At 63.8% G+C, this 16,065-nt stretch overlaps 2 protein-coding genes across 5 annotated transcripts; both read right to left on the reverse strand.

The window, feature by feature from the left end:
• Nucleotides 1-2,297: 2,297 nt before the first annotated feature.
• Nucleotides 2,298-6,677, reverse strand: SLC39A4 (solute carrier family 39 member 4). The gene is made up of 12 exons (XM_060116202.1): nt 6,438-6,677; nt 5,608-5,892; nt 4,933-5,128; nt 4,669-4,820; nt 4,406-4,577; nt 3,889-4,061; nt 3,583-3,720; nt 3,376-3,504; nt 3,147-3,201; nt 2,871-3,023; nt 2,519-2,706; nt 2,298-2,426 (listed from the first exon to the last, which is right to left on the reverse strand). Exons 1-12 carry the CDS (start codon nt 6,675-6,677, stop codon nt 2,298-2,300), a joined length of 2,010 nt encoding a protein of 669 aa, XP_059972185.1.
• Nucleotides 6,678-10,396: 3,719 nt separating this feature from the next.
• VPS28 (VPS28 subunit of ESCRT-I) lies at nt 10,397-15,893 on the reverse strand. Of its 4 annotated transcripts, none has more exons than XM_060115477.1 (10): nt 15,833-15,893; nt 14,103-14,169; nt 13,505-13,533; nt 13,347-13,384; nt 13,027-13,116; nt 12,227-12,332; nt 12,014-12,115; nt 11,645-11,698; nt 11,476-11,567; nt 10,397-11,384 (listed from the first exon to the last, which is right to left on the reverse strand). In XM_060115477.1, the coding sequence occupies exons 2-10, from the start codon at nt 14,137-14,139 to the stop codon at nt 11,267-11,269; spliced, it is 666 nt and encodes a 221-aa protein (XP_059971460.1). In that variant the 5' UTR covers nt 14,140-14,169; nt 15,833-15,893; the 3' UTR covers nt 10,397-11,266. The 4 variants fall into 4 exon arrangements, with proteins under 4 accessions (XP_059971460.1, XP_059971461.1, XP_059971464.1 ...); XM_060115478.1 differs by lacking the exon at nt 15,833-15,893 and adding an exon at nt 15,522-15,824; XM_060115481.1 differs by lacking the exon at nt 15,833-15,893 and adding an exon at nt 14,680-15,482.
• Between the last annotated feature and the right edge of the window lie 172 nt (nt 15,894-16,065).

The raw sequence follows: 16,065 nt of genomic DNA on the forward strand, positions 1-16,065 counted from the left end.
CGTTGTGGAGCGCAGGCTCCGGATGTGCAGGCTCAGCGGCCATGGCTCACGGGCCCAGCCGCTCCGCGGCATGTGGGATCCTCCCGGACTGGGGCACGAACCCGTGTCCCCTGCATTGGCAGGTGGACTCTCAACCACTGCGCCACCAGGGAAGCCCTATCCCTAGATTTTTGAGAAACTGGTCCTTTTGTCATTTGTCATGTTTCCCTCCCTCCAAATCTTGATCTGGGAATAGCAGAGATATAGCCCCTGCCCCACCCCCACCCCTGCCCAACATAAAAGTGGTACCCGTTTGTCTCCATACAGAGCAGTGGCTTCTGCTTCTGTTCTGGTCTTGACCCCAGAGACCTGCCTTCCTCTGGCTGACCATTTTTAAAATAATCTGAATTTACACTCAGAGATATTCAGCCTGTCAACTCTCCTTCTAAAAAATCAAAGAGGGCTTCCCTGGTGGCGCAGTGGTTGAGAGTCCGCCTGCCGATGCAGGGGACGTGGGTTCGTGCCCCGGTCTGGGAAGATCCCACGTGCCGCGGAGCGGCTGGGCCCGTGAGCCATGGCCGCTGGGCCTGCGCGTCCGGAGCCTGTGCTCCGTAACAGGAGAGGCCACAGCAGTGAGAGGCCCGCGTAACGCAAAAAAAAAAAAAAAAAAAAAAAAAAAAATCAAAGATATGGGGCTTCCCTGGTGGCGCAGTGGTTGAGAGTCCGCCTGCCGATGCAGGGGACACGGGTTCGTGCCCCGGTCCGGGAAGATCCCACATGCCGCGGAGCGGCTGGGCCCGTGAGCCATGGCCGCTGAGCCTGCGCGTCCAGAGCCTGTGCTCCGCGATGGGAGAGGCCACAGCAGTGAGAGGCCCACGTATCGAAAAAAAAAAAATCAAAGATATGCTTTCATCTCAGCATGTCTCCAAGCAAAGGCTCCTCTATTCCGGTCATCCTGAACCAGGTGGGTGACTGTTTCAGAGGTTTTCTCTTTTGCCCAAACTCCACCTAATAAAGTTCTGATAGCATGAAAAAAAAAAAAAAAAGATAACAAAAACTGTAGCCAGAGCCACCCTGAGGATGTACTAGAGGAGGGAGCAGGGGCAGAGCTGGGGCTGTGGCCAGAACACTAACTCTCCTCATCCAAGTCAGATGGGCATAGTCATGGCACCCATAGCGCAGGGCATCTGTGATGGATAAACAGGTCAGTGGCCACAGAGCCCTCAGACTCGAGCCTGGCATGTGGCAAGTGCCCTGACAAAGGAATGAGAGTTTGTGTGTGGGAGAGAGGTGTTCGGTGCAGAGAGAGGCAGAGATACTGAAGGAGCACAGCCCTGGGGGAGCAGCAGCGGGCGGGACGCGGTTCCATTCCAGTCAGACAGGAGGGGAAGGTGGGCAGAGGGACAGGGAAGTTGTAGGGCTGCCAGCAGGAAAGCAGCTGCGGGCCTGCCTGGTGGACGTCCTTCTTCAATGGGAAATTTAAGGAGGCCGTCAGTGGAAGTGGTGGCTCAAAGGTGCTCGAGAGGGACAGTGATGGGCTGGAGGATGTCCAAGGCTGGGGGGTGGGAGGGGTGATGGGGCTACCAGTACAAGAAGCCAGTAGAAGCTCACATGACAGATTCTTCCCTAGAGACTTCAGAGGAGCACAGCCTGCTGACCCCTTGATTTCAGACTTCTGCCTCCAGAACTCGGAGAAAATAAATTTTTGACGTCCTAAGGCACCCAGTGGGTGGTGGGCTGTGCTACAGCCCTAGGAAACTACCACACGGGGACTCTGAGGATGGACACTTCTGCTGAGGACAGTGCAGCAGAGTAGTAGAGGCCCGGGCCTCGCTGAGGGTTGCCACACACCCTGGTCTGATTATCTCCAGGCCCATTTTTCATGAGAAACAAGCCCTCATCTGTGTAAGTGCTGCTGCTTGTTTTGTGTTTTCCGCTACAAGCAAACAAATTTGATTCCTGATTGGATCCCAGGTCCTACCTGCGGCCCACAGACCCTGGCCCATTTCCCTGGCTTTGTTTCCCATGCGTTACAGATGAGGGGACTGAGGCTGGCTACTTGGAGGTCCCTGAGCTCAGCTATCCTGGCTCCTCATCAGGCACCAGGCACTGCTGTGGGGAGAGATACCGCCCCACCTGTCGACCTTTCTCGGTGGGAGACCCTTCCCTTCCAGCGAGGTGAGCAGGCTGGGCTCCAAGCACAAGAGTGTGTTTATTGAAGATGGGTACCGGGGCTCTCCGGTGGCTGCGTTTCTAAGGGGCTGGGATAGTGCAGGGCCAGGAGCCAGAGTCAAGGGCCGAGACTGGGGCAGAGGCTATCAGAGGGTGATATTATCCTCATACAGCGACAACAGCAGCAGGACGGTCCAGCCGCCCAGCAGGCCCACGTTGTGCAGCACGAAGAGGAGCCAGGGCCGCCGGTCCTGCACTTTCATTGTGGCCGGGAGCTGCGGAGGAGGCGGGCCCCGGGTCAGAGGTCAGCTCAGAGCTCCTGCTCAGCTGCCGCCCACTGCAGTCCCCTCCCGCTCTCCGCTCTGACCATGTCGCAGAGCGCCACGTAGAGGAAGAGGCCAGTGGCTACCGCCAGGATCCAGGTCTCGCCGTCTTCGCCGATGCCTACCGCGAGCGCCACGTAGAGGCCGATGAAGGCCGTGAGCCCCGAGGCCAAGTTCAGCAGCAGCGCCCGGCGCACCGACAGCCCCGCGTGCAGCAGAGCCGCGAAGTCCCCTGGGGCGGGCGGGGCGGGGTCAGGCCGAGAGCCCCGCCCACCCGACGGCCCGCCCACCCCCGACAGACCTCGCCCCGCTCCGATAGTCCCTCCCAACTGTCCCGCCACCCAACCAACCGCACCCCAGGCAGGCCCCGCCCCGCTGGAACCCCTCGCGGCTCACCCAGCTCGTGCGGCACCTCGTGGCAGAACACGGCCAGCGAGGTGGCCAGCCCCGTCTTCCAGGAGGACGAGAAGGCGGCGCCCACGGCCAGACCGTCGGCGAAGTTGTGCACGGCGTCTCCCAGCGTGATCACGTAGGGCAGCAGTCTCAGCTCTGCGGGCGCGGCCGGCGTGGGTGGGCATGTGCCTCGCACCTCCTCGCCCCCGCCCCCCCGCGCCTGTGCTGCGCACCGAACCCCTGGCACCCAGTGCTTCCGGGGCCTCCCTCAGGGCTCACCTGGGCTCGGTCTCCGGGGCTCCGGGCTCAGCAGTTCGGGGCTCTCCTCCGCCACCTGTGGGGCGGGGGGAATGCGGTCCGCGTAGATGAGCCTCTGGGCGGGGAGGTGAGGAGGGGCTCGCGGAGCTAGGTCCTCAGCTCAGGCCAGAGGCAGAAGCCTTGGCGTGGGGGCTGGGAGTGCAGACAGGGCTCCGCGTGGGGTAGGGACGTCCGGCCAGAGCCAGCTCACCAGGTCTGCGCGCGAGCCCTCGTGGGGCTGCTTGGGAGGCCGGAGATCGCTCTGCGCTAGCTGCAGGGACACGCCATGGCTGTGGCCGCCGTGACTGTGGCCGTGGCTGCAGGGCCCATCCTTTCGGTCCTGCAGGGACAGCGGCTCAGGGTCCACCACGCCTCCCCCCCTCCTCCCCACACCGCGTCCAGCCCCCATGCACCTGACCTCCGGGTCCAGGGGCAGCAAGAGGTTGAAGAGGCTCTCGAACAGGAAAAAGGCATAGAGACCACCCAGCACAGCTAGGAGACGCCAGGTGGGCTGCAAGCCAAGGCCTTCGCCATCATGTGAGTGCAGCCCCAGCACCTGGGGGGGCAGAGGGCACTGGGCCAGTTGCCCCAGGGCCTCCTCCCCCCAGACAAGGAGATGGGGTTAGGGAGCAGGGAAGGGCCCCAGGAGGGTGTGCCTGGAAGGAAGTCTGGGTAGGGGAGTCCCTGGTGGGGGAGGGAGGGTCCTGGCGGGCCGGGGGCCAACCTGAGGCGTCAAGTGCAGAAGGGCGTCGCCTGTGAGCGCGCCCACAGCCATGCTCAGGAAGGTCTGGATGACGTAGTGGGTAGCAGAGCTGCACTTGGCGCAGGAGAGGAGCAGGAGCCCGAAAATGGAGCTGAGGCAGATGAGCAGCGTGGCCAGTGAGCCGTACAGGTACCCTGGGCAGGGCGGGGGGGACACAGTGAGAGCCTCCCTCTCAGCCTCAGCCCCCGACCCCCTGCTTCCCAGGGAAGGGTGTCCAGGTGGGGCCCAGGAGTGAGCAAGACCCGCCAGGGCTGCTCATGCTAGCCTTCCGGCCTCAAAACCCCACCCTCTTCCCTCTCAGGCCCCCATAGTCCCTGCTAACCCTCTACGCCAAGGGCTCTTTCTCCTGCCAGCCCTGGCCCAGCTCTCCCCGCCCCTCCAAAACCCAGCGGCCACTTCCTCCTCCCTTTTCGGTCCCTCCTCCGTGCTGCCAGCCCCCTGGGCACAGCCAGGCACAGCTGGGGAGGTGGGCACTCACTCTCCACCTGACTGAGCTGGTCCTGGGTGGGCTGCTCAGGCCGGGGGCTGCAGGCTCTGCTCAGTTGCTGCTGGAGCAGCGCAGGGCTCAGCTGGGCCCAGGCCTCTGGTGTCACCCCAGCCTGCCCAGACAGCCCATACACAGCCATCACATCTCCAGCACTCAGGCATACCTGGGGGGGGGGACAGGCCTGGGGGTCAGGGACCTGAGCAGACTGGTGGGACCCCACCTCTCTCCAAGACTAGGGCGCATGGGCTGCTCACTGTGTCCCACATGCTGGAGCTGCTGTTGGGGGTGGCAAGGGGCACAGGGCCCTGGCGGTTGGCCCCCTCTCCCAGATGACTGTGGTCACTGTGGTCACCATGGGTCTCGGTCACTCCGCCCACCCCCAGGCGCTGCATCAAGGCCTCCAGCTCTGGCAGGGACGACAGAGTGACCCGTTTGTGTGGGCTCCAGCCCTGCGCTCCCCGGGGCACCGACGCTGGGGTCAGGGCACTCCCTGCCCAGTGGCCCAGCTCAGGCCTCACCAGCCAGTGTGATGTTGGGGTTCTCACTGTCGTGCTGCCGGAACACGAAGTCCACGAAGTACTGAGGGGTCGGCAGGGCTCGGAAGCAGGACCCGCTGCTGACGTGGTCCAGCAGGGCAGCCAGCACTGGGCCGGGGCTGCCGGGAGACCCCACCCCTGCCGCCTCCTCCAACAGCTGAGGCAGGTCTACACAGGCCTGGGGAGGAGCTGGACCTCAGCCTCACCGGCAATGCGGACTTCCGGCCTCCAGCTCTCTGTCCTTGCCCCTGGTGCCCCCTGGACTCCAGTGACCCTGGACCAGCCTCCTGGGAGCACCACTTCTTCCTGTTCACCTCAGACCTGGGCTGGGCCCCTCCCCTGCTTGGGGCCCCTCCCTGGTACCACAGGCCTCCCCCTTCCTGGCCCAGTGGGTCCAGGCTCCCACTTTCCCCCCAGGGCTCCTCCCTGTAGCCCCAGGAGCTTTCTCAGACTCCGTCCAGGGTCAGGGCCCCTCCTGGGGCTCCTGCAGCCCTGTCCTCCTCAGTGGTGAGCGTCCATTTGTGATTCCCCCAGCCCAGACTCCCCCAAGTACCCAGAAAGGCGTTGAGGCCCAACCCCCTAAGGGGTCCCCCTCCCCCCAATCCCTCCTGGCTCCTCTTCACCCACCGCCCCTGGCCAGCCCGTCCGGGCCCCCACCTCGGTAGAAGTGGGCTGGCCAGCGGCCTGGGCCTGAATCTTCTGCAGCAGCCCGGTCAAGCCTGGGATCAGGGCCTCAGGGCTCTCGAGCAGGGCCAGGAGCTGGTCGGCGCGGGAGGCCCAGCGGCCAGCCCGGACATCCGCACAGGTGCCCTCCGGGTTGCTGAGGTAGAGTGCGGCGGCAGCACTGAGGCGGGCGACGTGCCTGGGCTCCAGGGCCGGAGCGGAGTGGAGCCCTGGCCTCTCAGGCCTGCCCAGGGCCAGGGCGTCTTCCACAGACAGGCACTGTGGGCCGAGACAGGTGGGCAGGGGCCAGGTATCTGTGGCCCAGGAGCCGCCCCCTTCCCTGCGGGGGCCTCACACAGGGACCACCATCCTCTCCGTCCCTGTCACAGCGACACCCCTCCATCACCTGCTCACTCACGCGCTCTCCCCACCATCCCCCCCAATGACAGGACTGTGCGTGCGCATGTGTACACACACGCACACCACACACACACACACACAGGGGTCCCGCCACCTCAGGGTGGTTTCTTCCTGGAACCACTGCCACTTTGCTGGCCTGGGGGCTGACGGGGTGGGGGTGGGGCAGCCCTGGGGTCCCGGAGCCGTGGGTCTCTACACGCCACCGTCCCACCAACAGGGAGGGCAGGTGGGTCTGAATGCGGAGTGGGGGAAGGTGGGCTCGGGCCTGCAGGCAGCGCCCAGGCACCAGGCCACTGCACTCGGCCCGCCTCCTGGAGTTTGCCCGAGCCCTTTGCCGCCGGCCCTCGGGGTGGAGCGGCAGGCTGGGGCTGGGGCCGGGGGGACCCGTCGGGTGGGGCCATTACCTTTCCACACGGCCCGTCGGCGCAATGCACACGGACCGCTAGTGTATTTAACAGGCCGCCCAGCGCCATGCGGTCCAGAACACCCCGGCCTGAGGACAGCAGGGTCAGCAGACGGGCAGGTGGGGTCGCCATCCCGGTCAACGCCAGCACAGCCAGCAAGGCCAGCAGCAGCCCCAGCTTGGGCCCGGCCGGGCCAGCCAAGCTGCGGCCCCCGGGTGCTCTGACTTCCAGGGAGGCCATGGTCGCCTGGGTGGCTGCAGGCCGCGTGGGCTGCCTGGTGCCAGACTCGGGCTGGGCTGGGACCCGCCCGCCCCAGCGAGGCTCTCCAGGCATTTCCTGCGGGGCCCTGTGATTGGCTGCTGGAGGTGTCGCAGGTTAACCATTCCAGGTCCTCCCCGAGCGAGCGAGGTGCTGCTGCCCGCGGGGGGCGAGCCCGGGCTGGACTGGGCGGCCCACTGAGCTGTGGCCCTGGGCCACCCCCTCTGCTTCCGCAAGGATATTGTTACCGAATGCAAGTCTGTGTGCCCGATGCACAGGGGGGCCAAACAAACCGAAACGTCGGAGTCTGGAGCAGAGAAGGGTTCACTGGGGGGCCAAGCAAGGAGAACGGGTGGCTCGTGTTTAAAAGCCCTGAACTCCCCGGTGGTTTCTGGGGAGCCTTTAATAGGTGGTGAGGGCAGCAGGGCGCGTGACTTCCTCCTGAGTGGTTGGTGGGGAGGTGGCAGCGGTGCTCTGGGGTCCCGGCTTGTAGTCGCCATCCTCCACCTGGGTGGGGGCCTTAGTTCTGGCAGAAGAGCTCCAAGGGGAGCCAGGACCTTGCCCCAAGGCTGTAGTTTCTTGACTGCCCCTCCCTTCCCTGATTAGCAACGGTTTGAACCTGCCCTTTGGAACTCAGGGAAGGTCTTAGGGGGCTGAATGAAGCCCGTTTCCTACAGACAAGAAACGGGGGACAAGGGAAGGATTTGTACTCAGGAGGCCCCCCAGGGTCCTGCTCAGTTTCAATCCCCCCCCTTTTTTTGGGTACTCCTCAGTCTTGAGGGGAACAGGTGTCGGACCAGACAGGGAATGAGGTTTGCATAGAGAGGCTACGGAGGAACGTGGCAGAGGTTTTAGGGGAACTCCGTTTCCGTGTGGGTGTTGCTTCCCGGGGCCCTCTCTCTGAGAGCTGCCCCCAAGCCAAGGGGGCCTGGTGCAGAGGTTCCAAGACACCACCACAGGCCCGGTCCCCACATCCCACCTGAAAGCCCCCATACGGCCCCGCCCCACTCCGCTCCCTGCAGCATCCCCAGCAGGGCCCCCCACCCCCTGGCTCAGGCAGCTTAGACACCCCCAGAGCCTTCGAAGGCCTCCCTGGGGGTGGGGTCCTGAGCTGCGGTGGAATTCTGTGTTGTGTTGAAATCCTTGCGGGGGCTGGAATCCGAGGGAACTGAGATAAGGTGCTGGCTGAGTCATGTGCCCCTCTGCAAACCCTCCAGGGAAAACTCCCCAGGAAGTGGCCAAAGCCCCAAACAAACAAGAGCGAAAAGGAGGCTGGGCCCTCTGCTCAAACCCCCCCACACACACACACTCCCACCCCGCTCGCCAGCCAGGGAGGGTCTCCTGGGCCTTGAGGGCAGCAGGAAGCAGGAAGTGGGCACTAGGCTCAGCGAGAGGGGGAGAACTGTGGCTCCCAGCCCCGCCCCTCCCTGCTGGCTCCTGCTCCGGCCTTTGAACGTCTAGGCCTTATCTCTGCCTAGGTGGCAGTCTGGGGAGAGGGGCAGACCCCAGGGGGCTAGCCAACACCCCAGTCTCGGGGCAGCCTTGCCTTCTAGAGGGAGTGTGTGGGTGGCCCCTTCCACACCTGGTTGGACCGATGGCTGACCCTGACCCTGTCCCTAGGGGGCGTGGTTGGGGTGGGGGAGGAGAGGCTCCAGGGGAGCTGGGAGCTCCGGCCCCAGGACTCTGTCCCCATCATCCTGTGCCACCCAGGGCAGGGCCTCAGGCTGAGGACGGTGTCCTGGGCCCGAGTTCAGGTGTGGTTCCTGCCCTCCCACCCACACACATGCTGGATGGCACTGCAGTGTGACCCCGGTGGGTCCTACAGGGTATCAGGCGAGGGGAGGGGATGGGAAGAGTCTGCCAGGGGCTCAGATGACGCCTGGACCCCCGAGTCCATGAGGAGGGAGGCTGGAAAGGTTTGGACTACCCCCCCACCCCAGTTGTTGGGCCCACACTGGCCTTCTTCCTACCCCACCTTGTCAGGGCCGGGGGCTGGTTGGAGCTGAGCCTGGGACCAAGTTGCTGCCTCAGGTCATCCACTGCTCAAGGCCTGGTTAGCTTCAGGGAAAAGGTCTCAGCCCAGCCGTTCAGGTCCCCTGGTGGAGTCCTGGCACACAGCTGGCACGCCCTCGGGCCTCAGCGCCCCTCTGTGTGGGCCCACGTTTCCCTGTTTCATGTCCCCCCAACCATTTACCCAGGCCCTCCCTTCCTAGCCCAGAGCAACCACAGAGTGTGTCACCAACTCCCCTGCACATCTGCCTGTCCCCCGCCAGCGCTGGGCTTATCTCCAGGCCCCTCCAGCATCAGTCCATCATCCAGCAAGCGCCAGACACCCACATTCATCGCAGGATATTCACAGAAGCCCAGAGAGGGAAGCAGCCCAAGGGCCCATCAGTGGATGAACAGATAAACAAAATACGGTCTAGACATACCACGGAATATTATTCAGACATGAAAAGGAAGGAAATCCTGTCTCATGCTAAAACATGGATGAACTTTGATGGAATCATGCCAAGTGAAATAAGCCAGTCACAAAAGAACAAATTCTGTATGATTCCATTCATACTTTGAGATTTTGGGGGTCGTCAGAATCCAGGGGTAGAAGGTAGAATGGTTGGTGCCAGGGGCTGGGCGGGATAGGGAGCTGTTTAACAGGGACAGTTTTAGTTTAGGAGGATGAGAAGGGTCCTGGAGACAGATGGTGGCAATGAATGCATGACGTGGCTAATGCACCCAATGCCGCTGAACTTAGAAATGTTTCAGGTGGCCAACTTATGTTTTACATATTTCATTGCAATAAAAAATTAAAAATAATAAAAAATTAAAATAGACCCAAACAACCCTCCCTGGCCCTTTGCCCCCTCAGCTCCCTTGACAGCAGGCTGTGGGGACTCAGGCGCTGGTGGCCTCTCCCAGGCTCCACTGAAGCCTCACCCCAACCACACTGTTGTCCAAGTCACGGAGAGCCCCGCGGGCTCTTCCTCGGCTCGGTCCGCCCTGGAGCTCACTGTCCTCCACACCTGGGCCTCTGGTCTCCTCCCCAGGCCCTGGTCGCCCCTCCTTCAGCTCCTGCATCGATGCAGCGCCAGTCTTGCACCTCGGGTAGAATTCCTGGCACCCATGATAGCGTGCTTTCACCCCCGACACCAGCCTTCACCCTTCTCTCTGGAACTCCACCTGCTGGTGCCCAGCCACGCACTTGACAGCTCCCCTTGACCATTGGAGAGCCAAGTCCAGCTCAGCCTGTGCACACAGGGCCCCTCCTCCCCAGGTGTCCACATTTCAATAGGAGTTCCTCCACCCCTCCAGGTGCTCAGGCTCAAGCCTGGGTGTAACCCCGGAGTTCTCATTCCACCGCTGCATCCAGCAAAGACTGTGGGTGCCACACACAGCACGGTCCACACCCAGAAGCTGCCGGTCTCTCCCCGTCACTTGCTGACTCTGCTCTTCCCCCTAACACACCAGGGAGATGAGGGCCTCTGCTCTGAGCCCCTCACTGGTATCTGGGGCTCCTGGGTACAGTCCCAAGTCCTGACCCGTCTTCCAGCCCCATTTCCCACCCAGCTTCCCACCCCCTTCCTCCTTCCCCAGGGAGCCCCGCTCACTTCTGGACCTTTTGTTCAACGCTGAGAGCTGTCCCTGACCACCCCACATGCAACGGCACCTCCTCGTTGGCAGCCTTGGATCTCCTCCGTCACCACTCTTAATACCACACACTTTATTTGGTTGCCTCTAGAAGCCAGATACAAAGAAGCACCACTAAGAGAGAGAAAATGCTACAATGAAACTCTGGCATGTCCCTTATCCCAACGCCACAGCTGCTAAAACTGGAACCCCCCTTGGAACCCAGAGCCTTGGTCTCTGGTTTGCTGCTTGCTGTCTGCCCCAGAGGATGAGCACGCGGACATGAACACCGCGGGGCCAGGCAGCTTCCAGCACTGACGGCACGAGGCCTTGGAGCAGGCGTAGTGAACGCAAGGAGGAGCTGGCGCTGCTTCCCCACCAGGCTTCGGGCGAGGCCAGCTCTGGGGCTTCTGTGACGGCTGCCAGCTGGCCTTGTTCCCGGGTGAGGGACACCCTTGGCGGCGGGCAGGAGGACAAGCTGTGCTACTGTGAGCTATCAACAGGGGCTCCCTGAGCCAGCCCACAAGTGTGGGCCCTGCTGCACGGGTGTCAGGCTCTGCGCCGACCCGGCCAGCTGGGCAGCCACGCTGCCTAAAGCTCTCAGCCGAGGGGTGGGGGAAGGTGTGGCAGGCAGATGCAAGCCTACCTGGCCTGGGGTGGTGGGCGCGCCCCTGCTGGCTTGCCAGGCGGTGCCCACCAGGGAAGCCGCTGCTTCTAAAGTGCCACTGAGGCTCTTCCCTGATGAATGGGCTGCGTGCTCCCGAGGCCCAGACGGCAGACAAACAGGCAGGGTGGGCCTGGGGCGGGTCGGGGGCGCCCACAGCAGCAGGGAGGTCAGAAAGCATCTTTATTGGGGGAGCGGGCTCTAGGCCACTGTGCATGGCAACACGCGTGCAGACGTCGGGGGAAATGGGACCGTCGCAGAAGGTGGGGGTGGGAGGCTGGGCTCAGGCGTGCAGGAAGCGGTTGAAGGCGTTGTAGGCCGATTCCAGGTCGAAGAGCATCTGGCGCACCTGCGAGTCATCCAGCTCGTCGGAGGCTGACATGCCGCTCAGGGTCTGCAGCCTGTGGGGCACAGAGCACAGAGCCGGGCTGGGGCGAGAGGGGGGCTATGGGGCTGGGACGGACAGGGCGGCTCAGCAGGTGGCACGCTCACCACTGGCTGACGGTCTGGCGGCCCTCGAAGTCAGGGGGCAGGTGGCTCATGCGGTGCATGGTCTCCATCAGCTCCCGCAGGTCGGGCTGGATCTGCGGAAACGCCACCCGCTGGGACGCCGCCGACCCCGCTTCCCCTGCCCCCACCCCCGACCGCCCGGGAGCCGCACCTCGTCCATGGCCCGGATCTCCAGGCGCAGCTTGTCCATCACTGTGATGAAGAGCTAGCGGCAAGTGTGCGTGTGTGAGACGACACGGGCCCCCAGCAAAGACCCCCGCCGGCCCGGTCCTCTGCAGGGCTGGGCCCGGGGCGGCACCAGCCGGCCCTCATCCTCCTCAGCCTCCGCCGTGGGGTCACGTGGGCCCTAACCCTGACCCTGCAGCTGGGGAGCGGTCAGTGGGTGGGAGCCCTGGGCACATCCCACGTGGGCCTTGGGATGGGAGGGGCTCAGGGGGTTTCCCGGACGCTGCCCAGGAGGCCTGCCCCCCCTACGCTGTGCCCGCGGGGCCGTGGGCACGCGGCCCTCCCGCCTCCGCACCGAGACGACGTCTGCGATGCAGCGGTTCAGGTTGCCCTTGTCGTCCTTGATGGTGATGGGCCGGTCCTCCTTGATCCTCTCCATGGCAAGCGGGCAGTCCAGCTGAGGGAGGGCGCACGGTGCTGGGCCTCGCGGGGCAGCCCAGCCCCAGCCCAATGGCCCCCATGCCCACGCCCGCCCACGCCCATCAGGGTGGAGGGGCCGCTCACTCACGCGGAACTTGCGGCAGAATTCATCGATGGAGCTGACCTCTGACCCTTGTACCTGCCGGAAGGCAGCTTTGTACTGGACCAGGAGCCGCGAGCAGGCCGCAGTGTACCTGGGGGGAAGGGTCAGGCTGCCGCCCTCACTGCCAGGCCAGCGCCGCCTGGCACGTCCTGCTTATCCTCGGCCCTGCCAGACAGGTGGCATCTCGCACGGAGGGCTGGCCATCGAGGGCCGAGCCTTCCCACTTGGTTTAGACAAAAAAAGAACTCTGGAAGGTGGCAGGAGGTGGTCATGGCCAAAATACGGCTGCCACATGGACCTGGCCCGGACTGTGCAGGTTGGCCCCCAGCCCAACATCAGGCAGAGGCCCAGCGAGACCCCTTGTGCCCGCTCCTCGGGCCATGTTGGCTGTGCCTCCACGTCGACAGCTCATGGTCCTATGGGGGAGGGGCTGCTGCACCGAACAAAGGCCCCACGTACCTCCTGGCTGCCAGGCCTGGCCAGCGGCACCCCACGGACTGACTGCCTGTGCCACCCTGTTTGCCTTCTATGCCTTTGCGCTGATGAGGCCCCAGGTAGCAAAGCTGGGGCAGAATCCTGAAGCCAGGGCGCCGGGCTCCCCTCTCCCCAGAATGCTGGGCTACTGCCACCAGGACGTCCCTGCCCGAGATGGCGCCAAGGCTGCCAGCACCCAGGCGACCCTCCTCGCGCCAGGTGGGCCTCAGCTCCTCACTGAGCGCCCCAGCCCTGGAGGCAGAAACAAGCTTCCGCACGCAGCTCGGCGGTGCAGGGAAGCGGGCTCTCACTCGTTGGGGCTGACGCAGTCCTTGATGTACGCCTTCTCCAGGGCCTGCATCGTCTTCACAACCGCAAACAGCTCTGCCATGTTGTCGTACCTGAGGGGGCGCATCCTTCAGGCGCGGCCGCCATGGCAGGGAGGCCACGGTCCCGGAGCCTAGGGTGCCAGCCCTACCCAAGGTGCCGCTGAGGCACAGCTCCGCGTCTGGCTGCCCCCTCACCACCCCACCACGGGCAGAGGCTTCTTGGGACCCGTTTCCCTGGGCCGACCCCATGTCCTTCTGACCCTCAGTACAGGGGAGGCAGGCAGCCTGGGTGCAGGACTCACTTCTCCCGCTCACGGGCATTCTTATACAGCTTCACTTCCTGTTAGGGAGACAGGGGAGAGGGTCGGCCAGCAGCGCCACAGTGGCTGCGGGGTCCCAGTGAGGACCACGCAGACAAAGACTGTTGGCCAACGCCGCCAGGCAGGTGCCCGCAACTCACCTCATACAGCTCCGGCTTGTTTCCAGGGGCTGCGACAGAACAGGCAGATGGCTGGCAGGCTGCTTACGAAGGTCACCCTGGCAAGCTTGTCCACCGCCCTGGCCCAGCCCCGTCTCGGCACCCCTCCCAAGGCCTCCCCCGGGCTATGTCCCAAAGAGCCCAAAGGGAGCTGGGGGAATTTCAATCTCAGCATCCCCATCAGTTTGTGGGGTGACCTGAGCAGAGGACATGCCTCTGGGTCCAGGGGGCTGCACGCCAGGGCTGGTCCTCCATTCCACCTGTTTCTGGGCTACCTTGCTTACGATGCAATGATGGGCACACACGTTTGTCATGTGCTTTGTAATCTTTTCCCTGGCTTGGGGACTGTGGGATACCCAAGACCCCCTGAAGTTCCAGCCACACTAAAGCTGTCACCTCTGTGCCCAGCTGACCCCACCTGGAGGAGGCCTCTGGGCCCCTGGCCACTACCCGAGGTCTTGCAGGGGTGGACACTTATAGACCTCCCAAATGCTCCGGCCACCACTCCCATCAGCCTCTGCCGCAGAGGTTGAAAGCCTAGGCCCTCTGGGTCCCTGGGCCCAGCTTGGGCCACACTCACCTCCCATGCCCGGAGTGGCTGGGATCCCGTGAAACATCCTGCAGGCTCAGCTGGCCACAGCAGAGACCTAGGGAGCACAGCCAGTGCTGACGCAAAGGGGACCCCTGAACACCCCTGAGGGCTGGGACTTGTGAAAAGCTTCCCCACCCTCAGCAGAAACAAAAAGAGCAATGAACACACAGCGTGCCGTGCACTGTGCTGGGAACACTGCGCCGCCCTGGAGGCTGCCGGGAGGAAGCAGATGCAGGTGAGCATCTCAGGAGTGAGCAATGGCTGGATGGCAGAGGGGGTGGGGTGGGGGAGTGGTGCCCCCTAGAGCATGGTCAGGGCAGGTTGCTCTGAGTCAGGTGACCAGGAGAGGAGGGGGCTGCAGCTATCAGATGAATGACCTGGACGAACGTTTGGGCAGACGCAACAGCACCTACGATAGCCAGCGCGTATAACGTGAGGCCTTTATGCGGACATGAACTTAGAGAACAGACAAGCGGGGTGGTGGCGGGAGGTGAGCCTTCTGAGTGAGGGGCGTTCTAGGGGGTGAGAACAGAGAAGCAGGGGGATCAAAGGGCACAGATCTCACAGGCCAGGAGGAGGAGTCTGGGTTTATCCTGGCACAGCCAGAGGGAACTACTGGAAGACTGAAGAAAGTCCTCCAGGCTCCAGGGGGGCGGTGGGCTGAGCAGACCGTGGAAGCAGGAGCCCCTGACCACTCCGGAAGTTGATGCGGTGGCTGGGGCCACGTCCTGACGTGCTTTGGAGATGGAACCACCAGACCCAATGGAGAATTTGAAAAGGGGTAAAAATTAAAAAGGACTCAAGAATGACCCCTTATTTTGGGGCCAGTGGCACCAAGACAGTGAGGTGAACTGAGATGGAGAAAGTGAACAAAGTAGGTGTAGAGCGCAGGCGGGTGTGCAGGAAAGCGCTGCGGCTGATCTGTTGGCTTTGAGAGGCTCCGCAGACAGCCAAGGAAGCTGCTGAGGCGGCTGAAGATCAGGGGAGAGGCCGGGGGCTGGCAGGGCTGAGACAGTGGCACTGAGGGGGTGGATGGCGTCCCACAGGAGATGGCTAAGGGCGAACCACGGCAGGAGGGAAAGCAGCCCACGTCGAGCCCCGGGCACCGCGGCGTGCGGAGGCTGGGCAGAGGGAAGGCGGGATCAGGGCCGGGAAAGGCCAAGGTTGTCTAAGTTAAGCAGCAGGGGAGGGGGGACGGGGCCGAGAAGGCCGATGAAATTACGAGAGCCCGCGGGGGTGGGGTGGGGACATGGATACCACTGAGCCACCCTCCCGCAGCATCCGAAAGGAGGTGCAACGGAGAGGAGGGATAAAGGGGCTGGTCTGTGGCTCTACAACGGGATTCCACGCAGCCACGAAAACGGACGTCCGCGGCCACAAGCGAATAGTCGGCTGCACCTCACCAACCTGCCCCGACCCAGAACGGCGAGCTTCTAGAGAAAGCCCAATGAGCGCGGTGGACGATCGGGCGGGCCGGGTGCGGGGCGCATAGGACGCGGGAACCTTCGGGCCCGGCGGTCTGAGCGCCGCGCTCCGAGGCGCCAGTCCCGGGTAAACGGCTCTGCAACCCTGGGGGGAGCCAGGAGAGCCGGGCACCGGGAGAGGGGACCACAAGACGGAGAGCGAGGAGCACGGGTGCGGAGCGCCCTCCGCGGCACAGCGACACCCCCGAGCCTCGACCAGGTCCACCTTTCCCGCCCGCCCCCGGCCTGGAGTACCTGGGCGGCCTCGCGGATCCCGGAAATGGCGCGGGGGCGGAGCGCTCCCTGACGTCTGCGCTTGCGCGCGGGCCTCGATGTATGCGCCTGCGCGCACTTTCTCAGCGCCGGAACCTGATATCTGCGCCTGCGCGCGGGGCCGGTCTACCTGGGCTTCTGGCTACTTCCCCCCAACCCCGCGCTGAGGCCAGGCCAGGCCGGGCCGGGCCGGGGATAACACTCTGCGGGTCTGA

This window comes from Mesoplodon densirostris, chromosome 13 (genome assembly GCF_025265405.1).
Source record: "Mesoplodon densirostris isolate mMesDen1 chromosome 13, mMesDen1 primary haplotype, whole genome shotgun sequence".
NCBI lineage: Eukaryota > Metazoa > Chordata > Mammalia > Artiodactyla > Ziphiidae > Mesoplodon > Mesoplodon densirostris.

What these genes read in the sequence shown, in the direction of transcription:
- VPS28 (XM_060115477.1), bottom strand. Translation starts at nt 14,139, where the DNA reads ATGTTTCACGGGATCCCAGCCACTCCGGGCATGGGAG. An exon ending in AGCCACTCCGGGCATGGGAG is followed by an intron (nt 13,534 to 14,102) that starts GTGAGTGTGGCC and finishes GTTCTGTCGCAG; the next exon opens with CCCCTGGAAACAAGCCGGAG. An exon ending in AATTCTGCCGCAAGTTCCGC is followed by an intron (nt 12,116 to 12,226) that starts GTGAGTGAGCGG and finishes GCCCTCCCTCAG; the next exon opens with CTGGACTGCCCGCTTGCCAT.
- SLC39A4 (XM_060116202.1), bottom strand. Translation starts at nt 6,677, where the DNA reads ATGGCCTCCCTGGAAGTCAGAGCACCCGGGGGCCGCAGCTTGGCTGGC. An exon ending in CCGACGGGCCGTGTGGAAAG is followed by an intron (nt 5,893 to 6,437) that starts GTAATGGCCCCA and finishes CTCGGCCCACAG; the next exon opens with TGCCTGTCTGTGGAAGACGC. An exon ending in TGCTGCCCCTGGACCCGGAG is followed by an intron (nt 3,505 to 3,582) that starts GTCAGGTGCATG and finishes CTGTCCCTGCAG; the next exon opens with GACCGAAAGGATGGGCCCTG.